The 13,737-nt window shown below is 47.9% G+C and overlaps 1 protein-coding gene and 7 non-coding genes across 8 annotated transcripts; 7 read left to right on the top strand and 1 right to left on the bottom strand.

Annotated features, from left to right (window-relative positions):
* The first annotated feature begins 2,059 nt into the window (after window positions 1-2,059).
* Trnam-cau (transfer RNA methionine (anticodon CAU)) lies at window positions 2,060-2,132 on the top strand. The gene has a single exon. It is a non-coding gene; the product is annotated as a tRNA-Met (tRNA).
* A 449-nt stretch (window positions 2,133-2,581) lies between these two features.
* Window positions 2,582-2,653, top strand: Trnae-uuc (transfer RNA glutamic acid (anticodon UUC)). The gene has a single exon. It is a non-coding gene; the product is annotated as a tRNA-Glu (tRNA).
* Window positions 2,654-2,910: 257 nt separating this feature from the next.
* On the top strand, window positions 2,911-2,984 carry Trnai-aau (transfer RNA isoleucine (anticodon AAU)). Its single transcript has one exon. It is a non-coding gene; the product is annotated as a tRNA-Ile (tRNA).
* Window positions 2,985-4,144: 1,160 nt separating this feature from the next.
* Window positions 4,145-4,217, top strand: Trnal-cag (transfer RNA leucine (anticodon CAG)). The gene has a single exon. It is a non-coding gene; the product is annotated as a tRNA-Leu (tRNA).
* Window positions 4,218-4,345: 128 nt separating this feature from the next.
* Window positions 4,346-4,785, top strand: LOC126234325 (transcription factor MafK-like). The gene has a single exon (XM_049943010.1). It carries the CDS (start codon window positions 4,387-4,389, stop codon window positions 4,783-4,785), a length of 399 nt encoding a protein of 132 aa, XP_049798967.1. The 5' UTR covers window positions 4,346-4,386.
* Window positions 4,786-5,186: 401 nt separating this feature from the next.
* Trnam-cau (transfer RNA methionine (anticodon CAU)) lies at window positions 5,187-5,259 on the top strand. Its single transcript has one exon. It is a non-coding gene; the product is annotated as a tRNA-Met (tRNA).
* Window positions 5,260-5,710: 451 nt separating this feature from the next.
* Window positions 5,711-5,782, top strand: Trnae-uuc (transfer RNA glutamic acid (anticodon UUC)). Its single transcript has one exon. It is a non-coding gene; the product is annotated as a tRNA-Glu (tRNA).
* A 3,483-nt stretch (window positions 5,783-9,265) lies between these two features.
* Window positions 9,266-9,337, bottom strand: Trnag-ucc (transfer RNA glycine (anticodon UCC)). Its single transcript has one exon. It is a non-coding gene; the product is annotated as a tRNA-Gly (tRNA).
* Window positions 9,338-13,737: the final 4,400 nt, after the last annotated feature.

Below are 13,737 nucleotides of genomic sequence, written 5' to 3'. Positions count from 1 at the left end.
ATGTCAAAGGCCTCTGTAAGACATACGCCAGCCGACGCCTCACCCTCCTCCAGAAGGTCGACCTAATGAACAGCGCCGTGTATTCCAAGGCCTGGTACGTGGCACAACTCCTGGACGTTCCGCGACCCCTCGCCCGATCATTTTCGCAGGCCGCGTACTGGCTCCTGTGGCGCCACGAAATCTTCAAGGTTCGGGCGGCAACGTGCGTCCTCGACACCACCTTCGGGGGACTCGGCCTCGTCGATTTTTCCCGGAAGTGTTCGGCGCTGCTGGTGCACCGCATGGCCACATTGCAAGCTAACAGCCCGGATGGAACGGCGGCGGCCATGCTCGTCGCTTACCGGCCGCCCTCCGAGAGCGCACCGGTGTCCGTGGCGGGCATCCCGTATCAACTCGGCTACGTCAGAGCTTACTACCTGCAGCGGAGCTACGTACTGGAAACGGCGCTGGACAGGAACCGGAATGTTCGCCGACTGTATGCGGCAATGGTGGGGAGGCCACCCCCTCACAAGCTCGCTCTTCGCTTCCCCGCGACCAACTGGCGGCAAGTGTGGCTTAATGTTCATCACTCCGTGTTGCCCTCTGGCGTTCGGTCACAGTGGTATAAACTGGTTAACAATACGGTGGCCACAAACCAACGTCTCTCGGACATCCGCCTGCTGCCGTCTGCCAACTGTGGTGCTTGCGGCGTTCCGGACACGCGGGAGCATCGCTTTCAATGTCGCCTTGTGTCGGCCGTCTGGGAACTGTGTAGGTTCATGGTGGCTCTGATCAACAGAGACGACACCCTCACGCGTGACTGTCAATGATGTTCTTGCGCCAGGGTTTAAACCGTTCCCTCGCGCGAAGCACAATACAATGGTGTGGCTCTTAGGCCACACGGTCTTTGCAATTCTGGACTCCCAAGTTAAGGACGTGTATACTTATTTCGCGTACTTGTGGGATGCACATTCCCATGTACAGCGGCTGAAACATTACAAAGACCTTTTTGCCAATTTTCTGTGTGCGGCGTTAAACTATGGTTACGCGACGACGTTTAATCATTGATATATGGAAACCTCCATTGAAGACTGAAGAGGCTATGTATTATTTTTGTCTTTTTCAGTCATTTTTGTTTGAATTTGACCCGAGGGTTTTGATGGGTCTGTGAAGATATTATACGCTACAGAAGAAGCCTATCTTTTCTTTTTTTTTATGTGAATTGCAGCAGTGATGCATTTCGTTTTTCACATGGAAGTGATAATCTTTTATTTCCCTTTTACTACCTTCTTCTTCCGATCTTCAGAGTGCGTTTTTAGTTTATCTTCTCCACGCGCATCTTGTTGACCAAGAATGGACACGGAATTTATTGCGTTCGTTTTAAAGAATACCTCTCCTAAGACTTTTAGTTACTAGTCGTCTGTGGCTTCTTTTAGGATGGATATTTTATTTTGACCTTCTCATCGTTTGAAGAGGAACATTACCTTTTATTGTGCGTTCCTTTGATGGACAGAAGATTTGAGTTTGTGGAAGTATTTTCTTTTATTTATTGCTTTTCACACCATGATCCACGAGAGAAGCCGTCAGCGACGAGCATCTACCACAACAGCTATGATAGCGTTGAAGCTCGCCGATGAAGGCACATTTTGGTGAGAGCAAGGAGGGCTATAAGGGGAGTTGGGAGGCCCAAAAAAAATAAAAAAACAAAAAAACAAAAAAAAACAAAAAAGTGGTAGAATGCTCGCCTGCCACGCGGGCGGCCCGGGTTCGATTCCCGGCCGATGCATCATTTTGTTTTTTCTCCGATACTGGAGCTGCGTGTCTTTCGCACTCTAAGTGCGTGAGCCATGAGAATGAACCGCGGGAATCCGTGTGGAAACAACCAAACATGCAGCGCGCACGACTTCTCGTTTGGACGCTTGCGTGCTATTGTACATACTGGCGTCGGCCAAGCATCGCAAGTTGCCTGCCGCGCCGGGAATGCACGTGTAGTAACAGAAAAAACTGAGCCAGGAAGTGCAGACTCTCTACCACTGGTATTTGCTACTTACCGAGATTCCAGAAGGTGTGGCGATCACCTGCCTCGGTAGCGCAGTAGGCAGCGCGTAAGTCTCATAATCTTAAGGTCGTGAGTTCGATCCTCACCTGGGGCATTTAATTTACTTTCGTTCACAGCTGAATTGACGGCTCTGGGGTTGCGAACGAGCGAAACAGTTTGTAGTTTGTTATCCACAAGGCTTCAACAATTCACCGTGAAAATGTTTACTTCCCGTTATTACTACGTGCAGTTCTTTTGTAAAATTTTCAAGAAAAAAGTCCTAGTAATAAAACAATTTCGTATGATATAGCATGTAAAGTCACAATGTACGACGTGCTATATAATGACAGGCAGCAGGTCTTTACTTGCGAAATAAGTAAATAAATATTGCTATTTACAGCTTTGCTTTTCCTCCTACCCCTGTAACAACGATGCCAAAAGCAATGGATTGTGACTTTTGCCATGCGCGCCTCGCCATGGGCGCGCCAAAAGATGCTCGCAAACAGGGAAGTGCGACACGGAAAGCGAGTGGAGGGGGTGCAAACCCCGAGAAAAGTGTGCGCGTCCGGTGTGGTCTAGTGGCTAGGATACCTGGCTTTCACCCAGGAGGCCCGGGTTCGATTCCCGGTACCGAAACGGAATTTTTTCGGAACAAATCACGACAGGTTTTGACCGTGCGAAATGCTGTTTCACGTCCTCCTCGCATTATAGCTACTGGTTCGTAAACGTCAGCCGAAACCAGTCGAGAGAAACGGGCACGCAATGAAATTACTACAAGCAGCGGAATAAAGGGAGAAGAGACGCTGGTCCACTATTGGACTGCTGCCATAGAAATGTTACATGGCAATACGCACAGCAATTGCCGCGAAGCGATGGAAGTGTCTCTGCACCGAGGCCCGTTAGCTCAGCTGGTTAGAGCGTCGTGCTAATAACGCGAAGGTCGTGGGTTCGATCCCCACACTGGCCACTACGATTTTACTATTTCAAAAAGGCAACGCCGATTTCCCCGGGGAAGTATGGTGACAAAGAAATCGTCACATTGTTGTGGGAGCTGCTAGGGGACCCGAACGCGACTTGTCGGGACGCGCTAAAACACTTCACTGGTCACAGCACGCTGAACACACAGTTTCTCGTCCGATCACCGCTACTGCGCGACGCTGGGCGTTGTCAGTGCTTGGGCGGGTGACCGCCTGCGAACACAGGGCACTGTCGACAGTTTCAATTCGTATTTCTCTTTCCTCTTCGGTTTCGGAGCTGCAGCGCTATTCGGTCAAGGGCACTGGCGCCACGTTTTGCCTCTCTGAATGCCAAGTCGCGCCGTGCGGCCACAGTGTAATGAAGGAGCGCGTTGTAAAATTTTCAACGAAGAAAGAAAGGAATGTACTAGTAATAAAACTGAATTTGTATAACAGAACATGTAAAATCACACAATGATAACAGGCAGCGGGGCTTTACCTGAGGCATAAGTAATGTTGTGCCCGCCTCGCCATACCTCTCTCAGTCGTTTCGCGTGCTTGTCCTTTTGATATAGGCCGATTGGAGAGCGTCAGCTCTCGCGTCAGCCGAGACAAGTCGAGACTCAAGGGGAATCGACGCACACACTATGGGGTGGCCTGCAGCGGCTAGGCTAGGAGGGGGAAAGAAACATTAATTTAAGGACGCGTGGCAAAAGTACTCACACGCAAAAGTAAAAAGCCGGCTGCGGTGGCCGCGAATCGAACCCGGATCAACTGCTTGGAAGGCAACTATGCTGACCATTACACCACCACAGCACGGTTCCCTTCCGCGCACGCCGCGCTGTGTCTGCTTCCCGCCTGGCGGCGGCGGCTGAAGGTGGTCGTAGCAGTAGGCGCATTACGGGGTGGGCGAGCGCACCCAGACAGCGTCTCTACGCACATTTCTCGTCCTTTGGCAAGAGTCGTCGCGTGCGTGCGCCGCAAGATTACTTAGACGATCGCGTTCGGGCGTCATTTTTAAGCAGTGCAGTGCAGGATTCAGCGTTTGTAGCATTCTCTCGGGAGCATGAGACGGCGCTGGACGGTAGTCCCACTTCCCCCTCAGACGTCTGCCGCGGAAAGCACCAGGAAGCTGTTAACTGGCTGAGCATCGGAGGTTCAGTGGTTACCTGCCTCGATAGCGCAGTAGGCAGCGCGTGAGTCTCAGAATCTTAAGGTCGTGAGTTCGATCCTCACCCGGGGCATTTAATTCGTATTTGTTCGTGATCCCGCAACCAAAACAACTACATGCAACTGTTTTTAGTAGTAGAAATCTTGATGTTCTTTTGCTGCTGCAAAATATTGTCAGTAGCCGAGTTGAGTGAACTAACTGTGGCGCAACTGCAACTGTTATAGTTCAGCTGTCAGAAGCCAATGCCCCAGGAAAATATAAAACTGGATAGAAAAAGCGGTCATGGTGGTCAGTCAAACAAGGCACCTTTATCACCAGGTCCAGTCCTGGATATAACTGACGATGAGCTCGTTAGTATATCAGTCCGTGATTTAAATCCTCAGTTGAAGTTGCGTGGTCTTTCAAGGGAAGATGTAGTGCGAATGAAACAGCGCCGAAGAACCCTAAAAAACAGAGGATATGCAGCCAGCTGCCGCATTAAACGTATTGAACAAAAGGATGAACTTGAATCAGAGAAGACCCAAGAATACAGAGATATGGAAGCAATGCAAGAGGAGAATCGTCGTATGCGTGTTGAAGTAGAGCAGCTCCATGTCAAATACGAAGCTCTCAAGAAATTTGCAGCATTGAAGAAGATTTGAAATCCGCCTGAATTGGAAACTATTTGCGCTGAACTTCATAAAAAAAAAATAAGTGGTAGAATGCTCTCCTGCCACGCGGGCGGCCCGGGTTCGATTCCCGGCCGATGCATCATTTTGTTTTTTCTCCGATAATGGTGCCGCGTGTGTTTCGCACTCGAACTGCGTGAGCCACGAGAATGAACCGCGGGAATCCGTGTGGAAAGAACGAAACATGCAGCGCGCACGACTTGTCGTTTGGGCGCTTGCGTGCTATTGTACGCACTGGCGTCGGCCTAGCATAGCAAGTTGCCTGTCGCGCCGGGAATGTACGTGTAGCAACGGAAATAAGTTAGCCAGGAAGTGCAGACTCCTCCACTGGTATTCGGTACTTACGGAGATTCCAGAGGGTGCGGCGATCACCTGCCTCGGTAGCGCAGTAGGCAGCGCGTAAGTCTCATAATCTTAAGGTAGTGAGTTCGATCCTCACCCGGGGCGTTTAATTTACTTTCGTTCACAGCTAAATTGACGGCTGTGGGGTTGCGAAGGAGCGAAACACTTTGTAGTTCGTTATGCACGAGGCTTCAACGACTCAGCGTGAAAATGTTCACTTCCCGTTATTACTACTTGCAGTTCTTTTGTAAAATTTTGAAGAAAAAAAGTACTAGTAGTGAAACTGACTTTCGTATGATGTAACATGTAAAGACACACAATGTACGACCTGCTATATGATGACAGGCAGCAGGTCTTTAGTAGCAAAATAAGTAAATATTACTACTTGCAGCTTTGCTTTCCCTCCTACCCCAGTAACAACGAGACCAAAAGCAATGGTTTGTGACTGTTGCCATGCGCGCCTCGGCATGGTCGCGCGAAAAGATGCTCGCAGACAGGGAAAGTGCGACACGGAGAGAGAGTGGACGGCGTGTGAGCACGAAGGAATATGCGCGCGTCCGGTGTGGTCTAGTGGCTAGGATACCTGGCTTTCACCCAGGAGGCCCGGGTTCCATTCCCGGTACCGGAACGGAATTTTTTCCACACGAATAGTGACAAGCTTGATCTGTCCGAGCTGCCGTTTGCCGTCCTGCTCGCAATATAGCTACTGTTTCGTGACCGTCAGAAATGGTGTATGGCTTCCTGCCACAGGTTTCCAGCGTGGGGCTGAGCAACTGCATCTGCCGAGGCCCGTTAGCTCAGTTGGCAGTAAAGGTTACTGCTATGATGGTATAGGAATGTGCATTGGAGATACAATATTGCGCTATGTTTTGTTTTGTATTTTGTGTTTGTGTGCGGAAAAAATGCGTGTCAAGGAATCGTTTTTACTTGTTCCTCTGCATTGTTTACTGAAGGTCTGCGATTTTGTGCAATAGCAGTCATGTTTAATTTCACGAAAGAGAAATCCTCAGCTGATGAAACACTTCAGAACTTAGCAGATTCATATGGCATCAAAGAGGAGTTTGGTTGTCTGTCAACTAGCGGCCTTACGAGGCTTCAGTCCACTGATGCTGCAAAGAAAGAAGAGGAAGCAGTACAACCGCAGCAGCAGGATCAGTTGCAGCCATTATGCCTTAAGCAAAACCAAACTGATAATGAGCAGAAAGAAAGCAGCTTTGCTCATTCTAGAGAAAGGTCAGTGTCTAACTCAGGAAGAGAAAGTAGCAGTGACCGAACACAGAAGTTTCCATACAATGCTCAAGACATGAGAAGTATAATGAATGAACCATATACATATTTCTACTCTGGAACACCTACTATGGTTCCGCCATACATGCAGTATGAGGAGGAATATGATAGGATAATAGAGAGGACGTTATCTAGTGGAATTTTTTCTCAGTCTCACGGTGCAGTGAGTAAGGAACCTTTCAATAATCCAAGTGTAGTGAATAAAGTGACACCTGCAAAACCGAGTTCAGATGCTCGTGCATTGGCAGCCAAAAGGATTCACCCTTGCAATGTGTGTGGGAAGTCCTTCACAAAAGTGTACAGCTTGACTTCCCAATAGAGAATCCACACTGGTGAGAGGCCATACTCTTGTCCAGAGTGTGGCAAGGCCTTCACAGAAGGGAGCAAACTGACTAAACACAGGCGCATCCATTCTGGAGACTGGCCTTATACTTGCCCAGTGTGGCAAAGGATTCTCAGATTGCTACAACCTCGCTCGTCACCATCGCAGTCACACAGGAGTGCGGCCTTACAGGTGTGAGGAGTGTGGTAAGGCTTTCTCCCGAACTTCGCAGTTGACAGAGCACCGCCGCATCCATACCGGTGAGAGGCCCTACCAGTGTCAGCAATGTAGAAAGTGCTTCTCACAGTCAGGAAAACTTACTAAGCATAAGCGGGCTCACAGCAGTGGAGTAGGAAGTGGAGGCAGTGGTGACAGACCTTCAAGCGCTATCAGTTGAGAGCCTGTGAATGCACTAAGCAAGCCAAAACTGAGCACTTCACAACACCCAGTCCCACCCATCACTGGCGAGAGGCCTTTTCCTTGTCACCAGTGTGGGCTGACATTTGCGCGTCCGGACTTTCTAAGGCATGTTACGTCCTATCATTTGGGTCTTCAGCAGACAACACAAATGACATGTAATAACAGAGGATTATGCTAACAAGAATTTTAAGTATGAACCAAAGAACTTTGTGCAGCAACAACCTTTATGAATGCAAATGGATGACACTGAAAACAACATAGTGAACCAATTCACAGAGATTCAAGTGCACTTTAAGTTATTGCCATTGTCTCATTGTATAACCGTTATCATAACATAGTTTGCTTAATTTGGCCTTTAGCAAATAATTATGTGTGTAATTACTAAAGAAGAAATGTTTATTGTCTGTGTGTACCATTGTGCAGCGACTCCACTGCATAACAAGTAATTATCTTTCCTCAAGATTTCTGAGGTTTCATACGTAAATAACCCCCTTTTACCCCAGTACACTTAATTATTGTGCTCTTTACGTTTACAGTATTAGGTGTTGAAACTTTGTGAAATATTTAAGAAATGTGATGTTAGAGAAGTAATGTGATCTGATTCATAATGGATTAGAAAAAAAAAAAAAAAAAGACCTTAGTAGATGATATTGTGTCTACGAATTCATAGACTTTTTCCCATCATTTTACAATATATATTGACACAAGATTAGCAGAGTGCCTTCACTTTTGGAATCTCTGCAGTAGTTACCATGTTGCTTGGTAGATAATTATTTATAACAACTTGTTATTATGGAATGGACATTTTTCGTGTGTTCCGTCTTTGCAGGCACCCTTTGTTTAATTGTGTTACCGCCATTTGTAGTGTCTACATTATACCATTTTAAACTTGCTATTTATTTGTTTATATTTTAACACAAAAAGTAGAGACCTATCTACAGCCAAACTGCAAACCAAATAATATGCAGAGCTGCATTTGTGTCAGTTACTTCCCTCCATACTTCAAAACAGGATAGTTGCAGCCATAATGACTTATTACACTTGAATATTGTGAAATTGGTCATGTCATGGATTTGCCTACAGTGTTTGAAGTGTAATTTTGAATGGAGTTGTGTGAAATTTGTAATTTTTATAAGCCTCACATTAAAATAATACTGTTGCATGTGTAATGCAGTTTTGTTACTTTTGTATTTTATATCAAATGGTGGGAAAAATAGACAAATCCACCACAAGTCTTGTGTTATTGTTTTTTATTACTGTTTTCTCATTACTTATATGAAGTGTGGTCATTCAGGAATTAATTGAATGATTTGTTCCTTGAGGTGTTAAATGTTGTGAAATTTTTAATTTTTATGTCTGTAGTTCAGTTTGTAAGAAAAATTGATTTAAATAACAAAACAAAAAAACAAAAAAGTTGGTTAGAGCGTCGTGCTAATAACGCGAAGGTCGTGGGTTCGATCCCCCCACGGGCAACTACTCTTTTGCTACTACCGAAAAGGCAGCGTCGATTTCAGCTGGCGAGTGTGATGACCAAAGCATCATAACTCTGCGTGGAAGAGCACAGAGGATCCGAACCCGACTTGTCGGGAAGCGCTACAGCATTCACTCGGCAATGGCCATAATATCTTGAATACACTGGTTCTCAACCGTAAAAGAGAAAATGAAGGAAAATGTCCGATTGCCGATGCGTAACAACTTTGGCCCTTGTCAGTACTTGGGCGGGTGAGCGCATGGGAACACAGGGTACTGTTGGCAGTTTTACTTCCTATTTTTCTTTCTCCTTTGTTTTCGGAGCTACAGCCCGATTCGGTCAGGGAGACGCCACCGTGAAATGAAGGGACGTGCTGTGTATCCATCGCCTCGCCTCGCCTCGCCTCGCCTCGCCTAGCCTCGCCTCGCCCAGTCGTTTCTCGTGCTTGTCGTTTTGATGTAGGCCGATTTGAGAGCGTCAGCTCTCGCGTCAGCTGAGCAAAGTCGAGACACACTGTAGGCTGGTCTGCAGCGAGTAAGAGGGAGAGAAAAAGAAAACATTAATTTAAGGGCGTGTGGCAAAAGTAGTCATACGCAAAATTAAAAGCCGGCTGCAGTGGCCGGGAATCGAACCCGGATCAACTTCTTGGAAGGCAACTATGCTGACCATTACACCACCACCGCACAAGCGAGCGCCCCGGCGCCGCGCTGTGTCTGCTTCCCGCCTGTCGGCAGCGGCCGAAGGTGGTCGTACCTGGCCCGGCGCATTTCGAGGTAGGCTAGGGGAGCACATCCAGACGCATTCGCACAGCGTATCCGTGCACATTTCGCATCCTTTGGCACGAATCGGCGCCGGCGCCGGCGACGCAAGAGTACGCAGAGGACCGCGTTCTGGCGGCATTTTTAAGCAGTGCAGGATTCTGCGTCTGCAGCAGCTTCTCGACAGAATGCTACGGCGCTTGACGGCAGTCCCACTTTCCCTTGGGACGTCTGCGCGGAAAGCACCAGGCAGCACGTTGCACGGAGCTCCGCTGCCTTCGTCGGACTGTTTACATCGCGGCGAGGCGGCGCTCGACAATTACTAGGGCAAACACCGCACAGTTTGTGTTTGATAGAAATGCTTTGCGGCCCACCGCTTTTGAAATCCACGAATTTATATTCGAAGATTTGAAAATCCCGGAAGATCTAGTAGACACGTTTCAATTGGATTTCGTGCAATATTCGCTATTTTTGAAGTTCTTTTCAGGCGACATCTCTGAAAAATTTATTGAGAAATTTGGCGAAGTGCGTAAATTTAGGCATGACTATGTAACAGTCAGTGATGTGCAAATTGTGCCCTCAGGTTATGGTGTTAGAACGGTTCGAGTATTTAATGTGCCTCCTGAATGTGGCAATGATTTAATTGCACGTGCTCTAACTCAGTACGGCGTGGTCTTGTCGGTAGTTAACGAGAAGTGGTCTAGTGGGTATAGATACCAGGTTAATAGCGACGTACGTAGTGTACGCATTGACTTAAAGAGACATATTCCATCTTACGTTATGATTGCGGGCTGTAGGGCTCGAGTGACTTACATCGGCCAGCCACCCACGTGCTCAATTTGTCATTCAACTGAGCATTTACGTGTAGACTGTACCCGTAGACGACCTGTGCAGCTCACACGTAGTGACGCTGTGGCTACTGGCGGCCACTTGTGCCACTAATGAGTGAAGTTGTAGCGGGTACTGTGTCACAACCCCGACACGCCGACCCCATTCGTGCTGAGGACGTACCAAGTGAGGTGAATGTTACTCTCGACGCACCATGGGATCGAATGGAGGACGCTCCCATTTTGTCCTCGGCTGTGGTAGAGTCGGATTCAGTTAATAAGGAGATCCCCGATGTTTCAGTTACTACACCAGTTGATATTTCGGAAGAGATGGACACCTCCTTACCACCGCCTCCTCCGCCTGAAGAGGTTCCCCTCGCACCGAGGAAAGGGCGTACAAAGAAAAGTAAAAAAAAAAGGGGTACTAGGAGCCAGCAGTCTGATGATTTACCGAGCACCCCTGTATCAGAGAGTGAGAGTGAGGTTCAGACATCGTGCCCCCCTCCCTCTGACAGCTCTGGGCGCCAGGAGCGTATAAGGGAACAAACAGCACATCTCAAGGTTTTCTTAAATACGGCACGCGAACAGGGTGCGCATGCTGCGAAGCGCAGAAGCGAGCAAAGTAGCGAGCAGCTACCGCAGCGCACACGCAGGCATTCGGTGACGTCGGCCGCCGGTACAGCCACAACACAGGCGGACGAGGCCACGTCCACATACAACGCTGGCGGTCGCGCCCAACAGACCGACCGACCAGCTGAGACGCCCTGGTGGAAGCAGGAGGAGGACGACCCTGGATCCAACTACCGGCTCTTTAGGCGGAACAGCTGCAATTTGTGCCCCGTCTACAATAGTGCCAACTTCTGATGTTCTTGCACAATAAGGTTGTCTTCTGCACACTATTGTGCACGACTTATTTTATGTATTTCATTGCCGTGTGATAGTTTTTCCATTGGTGTGACCACGATGCAGCATCTGCAGCTTACACTTCCATTTTTGTTGCTACTACTTGAGTTTTTTTTTAAATGGTCGCCGCTCGCCAGCAACTATCAGTTTTTTCAGTTTTATCACTTAGTGTTAATCGCATGATAACAGAGCATAAAATAGCATGTTTTATTGACTTTTTAACTATGGGCGGGTATGATATAGCACTGATCCAAGAAGTCACTGCTAAGCGCTTTGATTAAATCCGTGGCTACGATGTCATTTATAATATCAATGTTGAAGGTAAATGTGGCACCGCTGTCGTTTATAAAACTGTACTCCAACCAACTGACATTCAACTTTTACCAAATCGCGGCGCGTTTCGTCACAGGGTTATTTGGTAAGCGTGATAGCGTTACAGAGATGTTTAGCAAGCTCAAGCGGCAGACTCTGCAAGAGAGGCGCTCTGCATCGCGGTGTAGCTTGCTGTCCGGGTTTCGAGAGGGTGCGTTTCTGGATGAGGTATCGAATATATTGCTTCCCAATACTTATACCTCCCGAGTAGATCACGAATGTAAAATTAGAGAGTTTCGAGCGCTCACGGAGGCTTTCCCGAAGTCTTTCTTCCCGCGAACCATACGCGAGTGGAACAGGAAAGTGAGGTAATGACGGTGGCACGAAAAGTCCCCTCCGCCACACACCGTTGGGTGGCTTGCGGAGTATAAATGTAGATGTAATTGCATGTACCATCCAGCACGTCACATTTATTAATATTTACGCGCCGACTGGCACCGATCACAAGCGTACTCTGTCCGTATTTTTTAATCAAGGTGTGACTTCCTTCTTTGCGTCGACTTCAAATGTGTTAATATCTCAGTCAATAATTTCCCACGGTTACCATGTGTCCGGAACTTTCTCAATTAATTATAACCAATGACTTAATTGATCTTTGGCGTGATTTTCATCCTGCCACGACGATGTACCATTTTTATCAGAACGGTGCCAGCAGGATCGATCGCATTTATGTGTCGCGGCCACTTCAAACCTATCTTCAGAGAGTAGCGGTACATCCCGTCGCTTTTAGTGATCACTGCGGTGTTGTGTGTGAAGTGCAATTACAGGCCACTCGGCAGCCGCCACCTTCCCGCGCTTGGAAATTAAATACCCATCATCTATCTGCCGTCGGATTACTTTTCGAGATTCAGAGTATGTGGCAACATTGTTCCGAAAAACGGGATAACTACGACTCGGTATTACAATGGTGGATCGACATAGCAAACCGCACTAGACCATGGTCGCGATATGGTGTGCACGAGAGGAGTCGTTTTGTTAGAGGCGCACCATTGCATTTCATCAATAGTGTCTTCAGGATGCGCTTGATGCACCCGTCGGCCCAGCTCAGAACCTTCGTGCACGCTTAAATAGAATAAAAAGAAAGATCTTATGTCTTCAACTCCAAAAGGCAAAAGGTATTCTGATACGGAAGCGACCCACTTGTGAGATCACTGACAAGGTGCCATCACTATCACTTGGCACACGAAAAAGGGCTGGTGCGGAGGAAAGTAATTACCAACTTCGTAACGAACACTGGTGCTCGTCTCACTGAGAAGCATGAGATCGTTGCTCACGTCTCCGACTATTTTCGACAGTTATTCCGACGGACTGACGCCGACGACGTAGCGCTTACTTTTCTGTTAGACGAATTGGATTGTGTCCTGTCCGACTGGCCGTCAGGCGTTGGATGAGAGGTTCCCACAGGATGACGTGCAAGCAGTTTTACACACTCTTCGCAAAGGGAAGTCTCCGGGACGTGATGGTGTTCCAGATGAGTTATCTGAGTTACTGGGATGTCTTCTGTGAAATGCTGACGACCATGGTCAATGATATTGTTAGTGGTACTCCGGTTCCTTCGATGTTTGTTGAAGAGCGCATTGTTGTACTACCGAAGTCACCGACAACTTGCCTTGTTGAGGCGTTACGCCCTATCACACTTAAATGCCGATTACAAACTTGCGGCACTGTGCCTTGAGACGAAACAGACTGGTAATGGAGAAGATCATCTGTCCCTTCCAGTCATATGGTGTGCAACATCGTAGCATTTTTCACGCTGCAGTTTCATATCGAGACGTAGTCGCCTTCACGGCCGTCAGTTGACTGTCAGCTGGCATTCTCTCGATTGACTTTGCAAATGCTTTCGACCGTATCGGGCATGACTATCTTCTGTCCGTCATGACTAAACTGGGGTTCGAGGGCATGTTTCTTCAGACTCTCCGGAATCCTTTAACGGCGGCAAGATCAGTAATTGTCATCAACGGTTGGCAGTCGACGCCAATTCCTATTGAAATATCCGTCATGCAGGGCTGCCCTTTATCAAGGACCTTATTTGTCATTGCGCTCGACCCGTTCTTGCGAGCAGTTGGTCGCGTCACTAAAGATATCCTTGTCTGTCGCGTCTCCCTTAAGTGTGCTGCCTACGCTGACGACGTGGGAATCTTCATGGAGTGGGCCCACGATTTGGATAGGGTCCACCCAATACGACCGTGCCTCCGGTGCAGTTCTGAACACACGGAAAACTGT

This window comes from Schistocerca nitens, chromosome 2 (genome assembly GCF_023898315.1).
Source record: "Schistocerca nitens isolate TAMUIC-IGC-003100 chromosome 2, iqSchNite1.1, whole genome shotgun sequence".
Lineage (NCBI taxonomy): Eukaryota > Metazoa > Arthropoda > Insecta > Orthoptera > Acrididae > Schistocerca > Schistocerca nitens.
The sequence above is the reverse complement of the archived record's forward strand: the minus strand, read 5'-3'. Positions and strand labels throughout refer to the sequence as shown.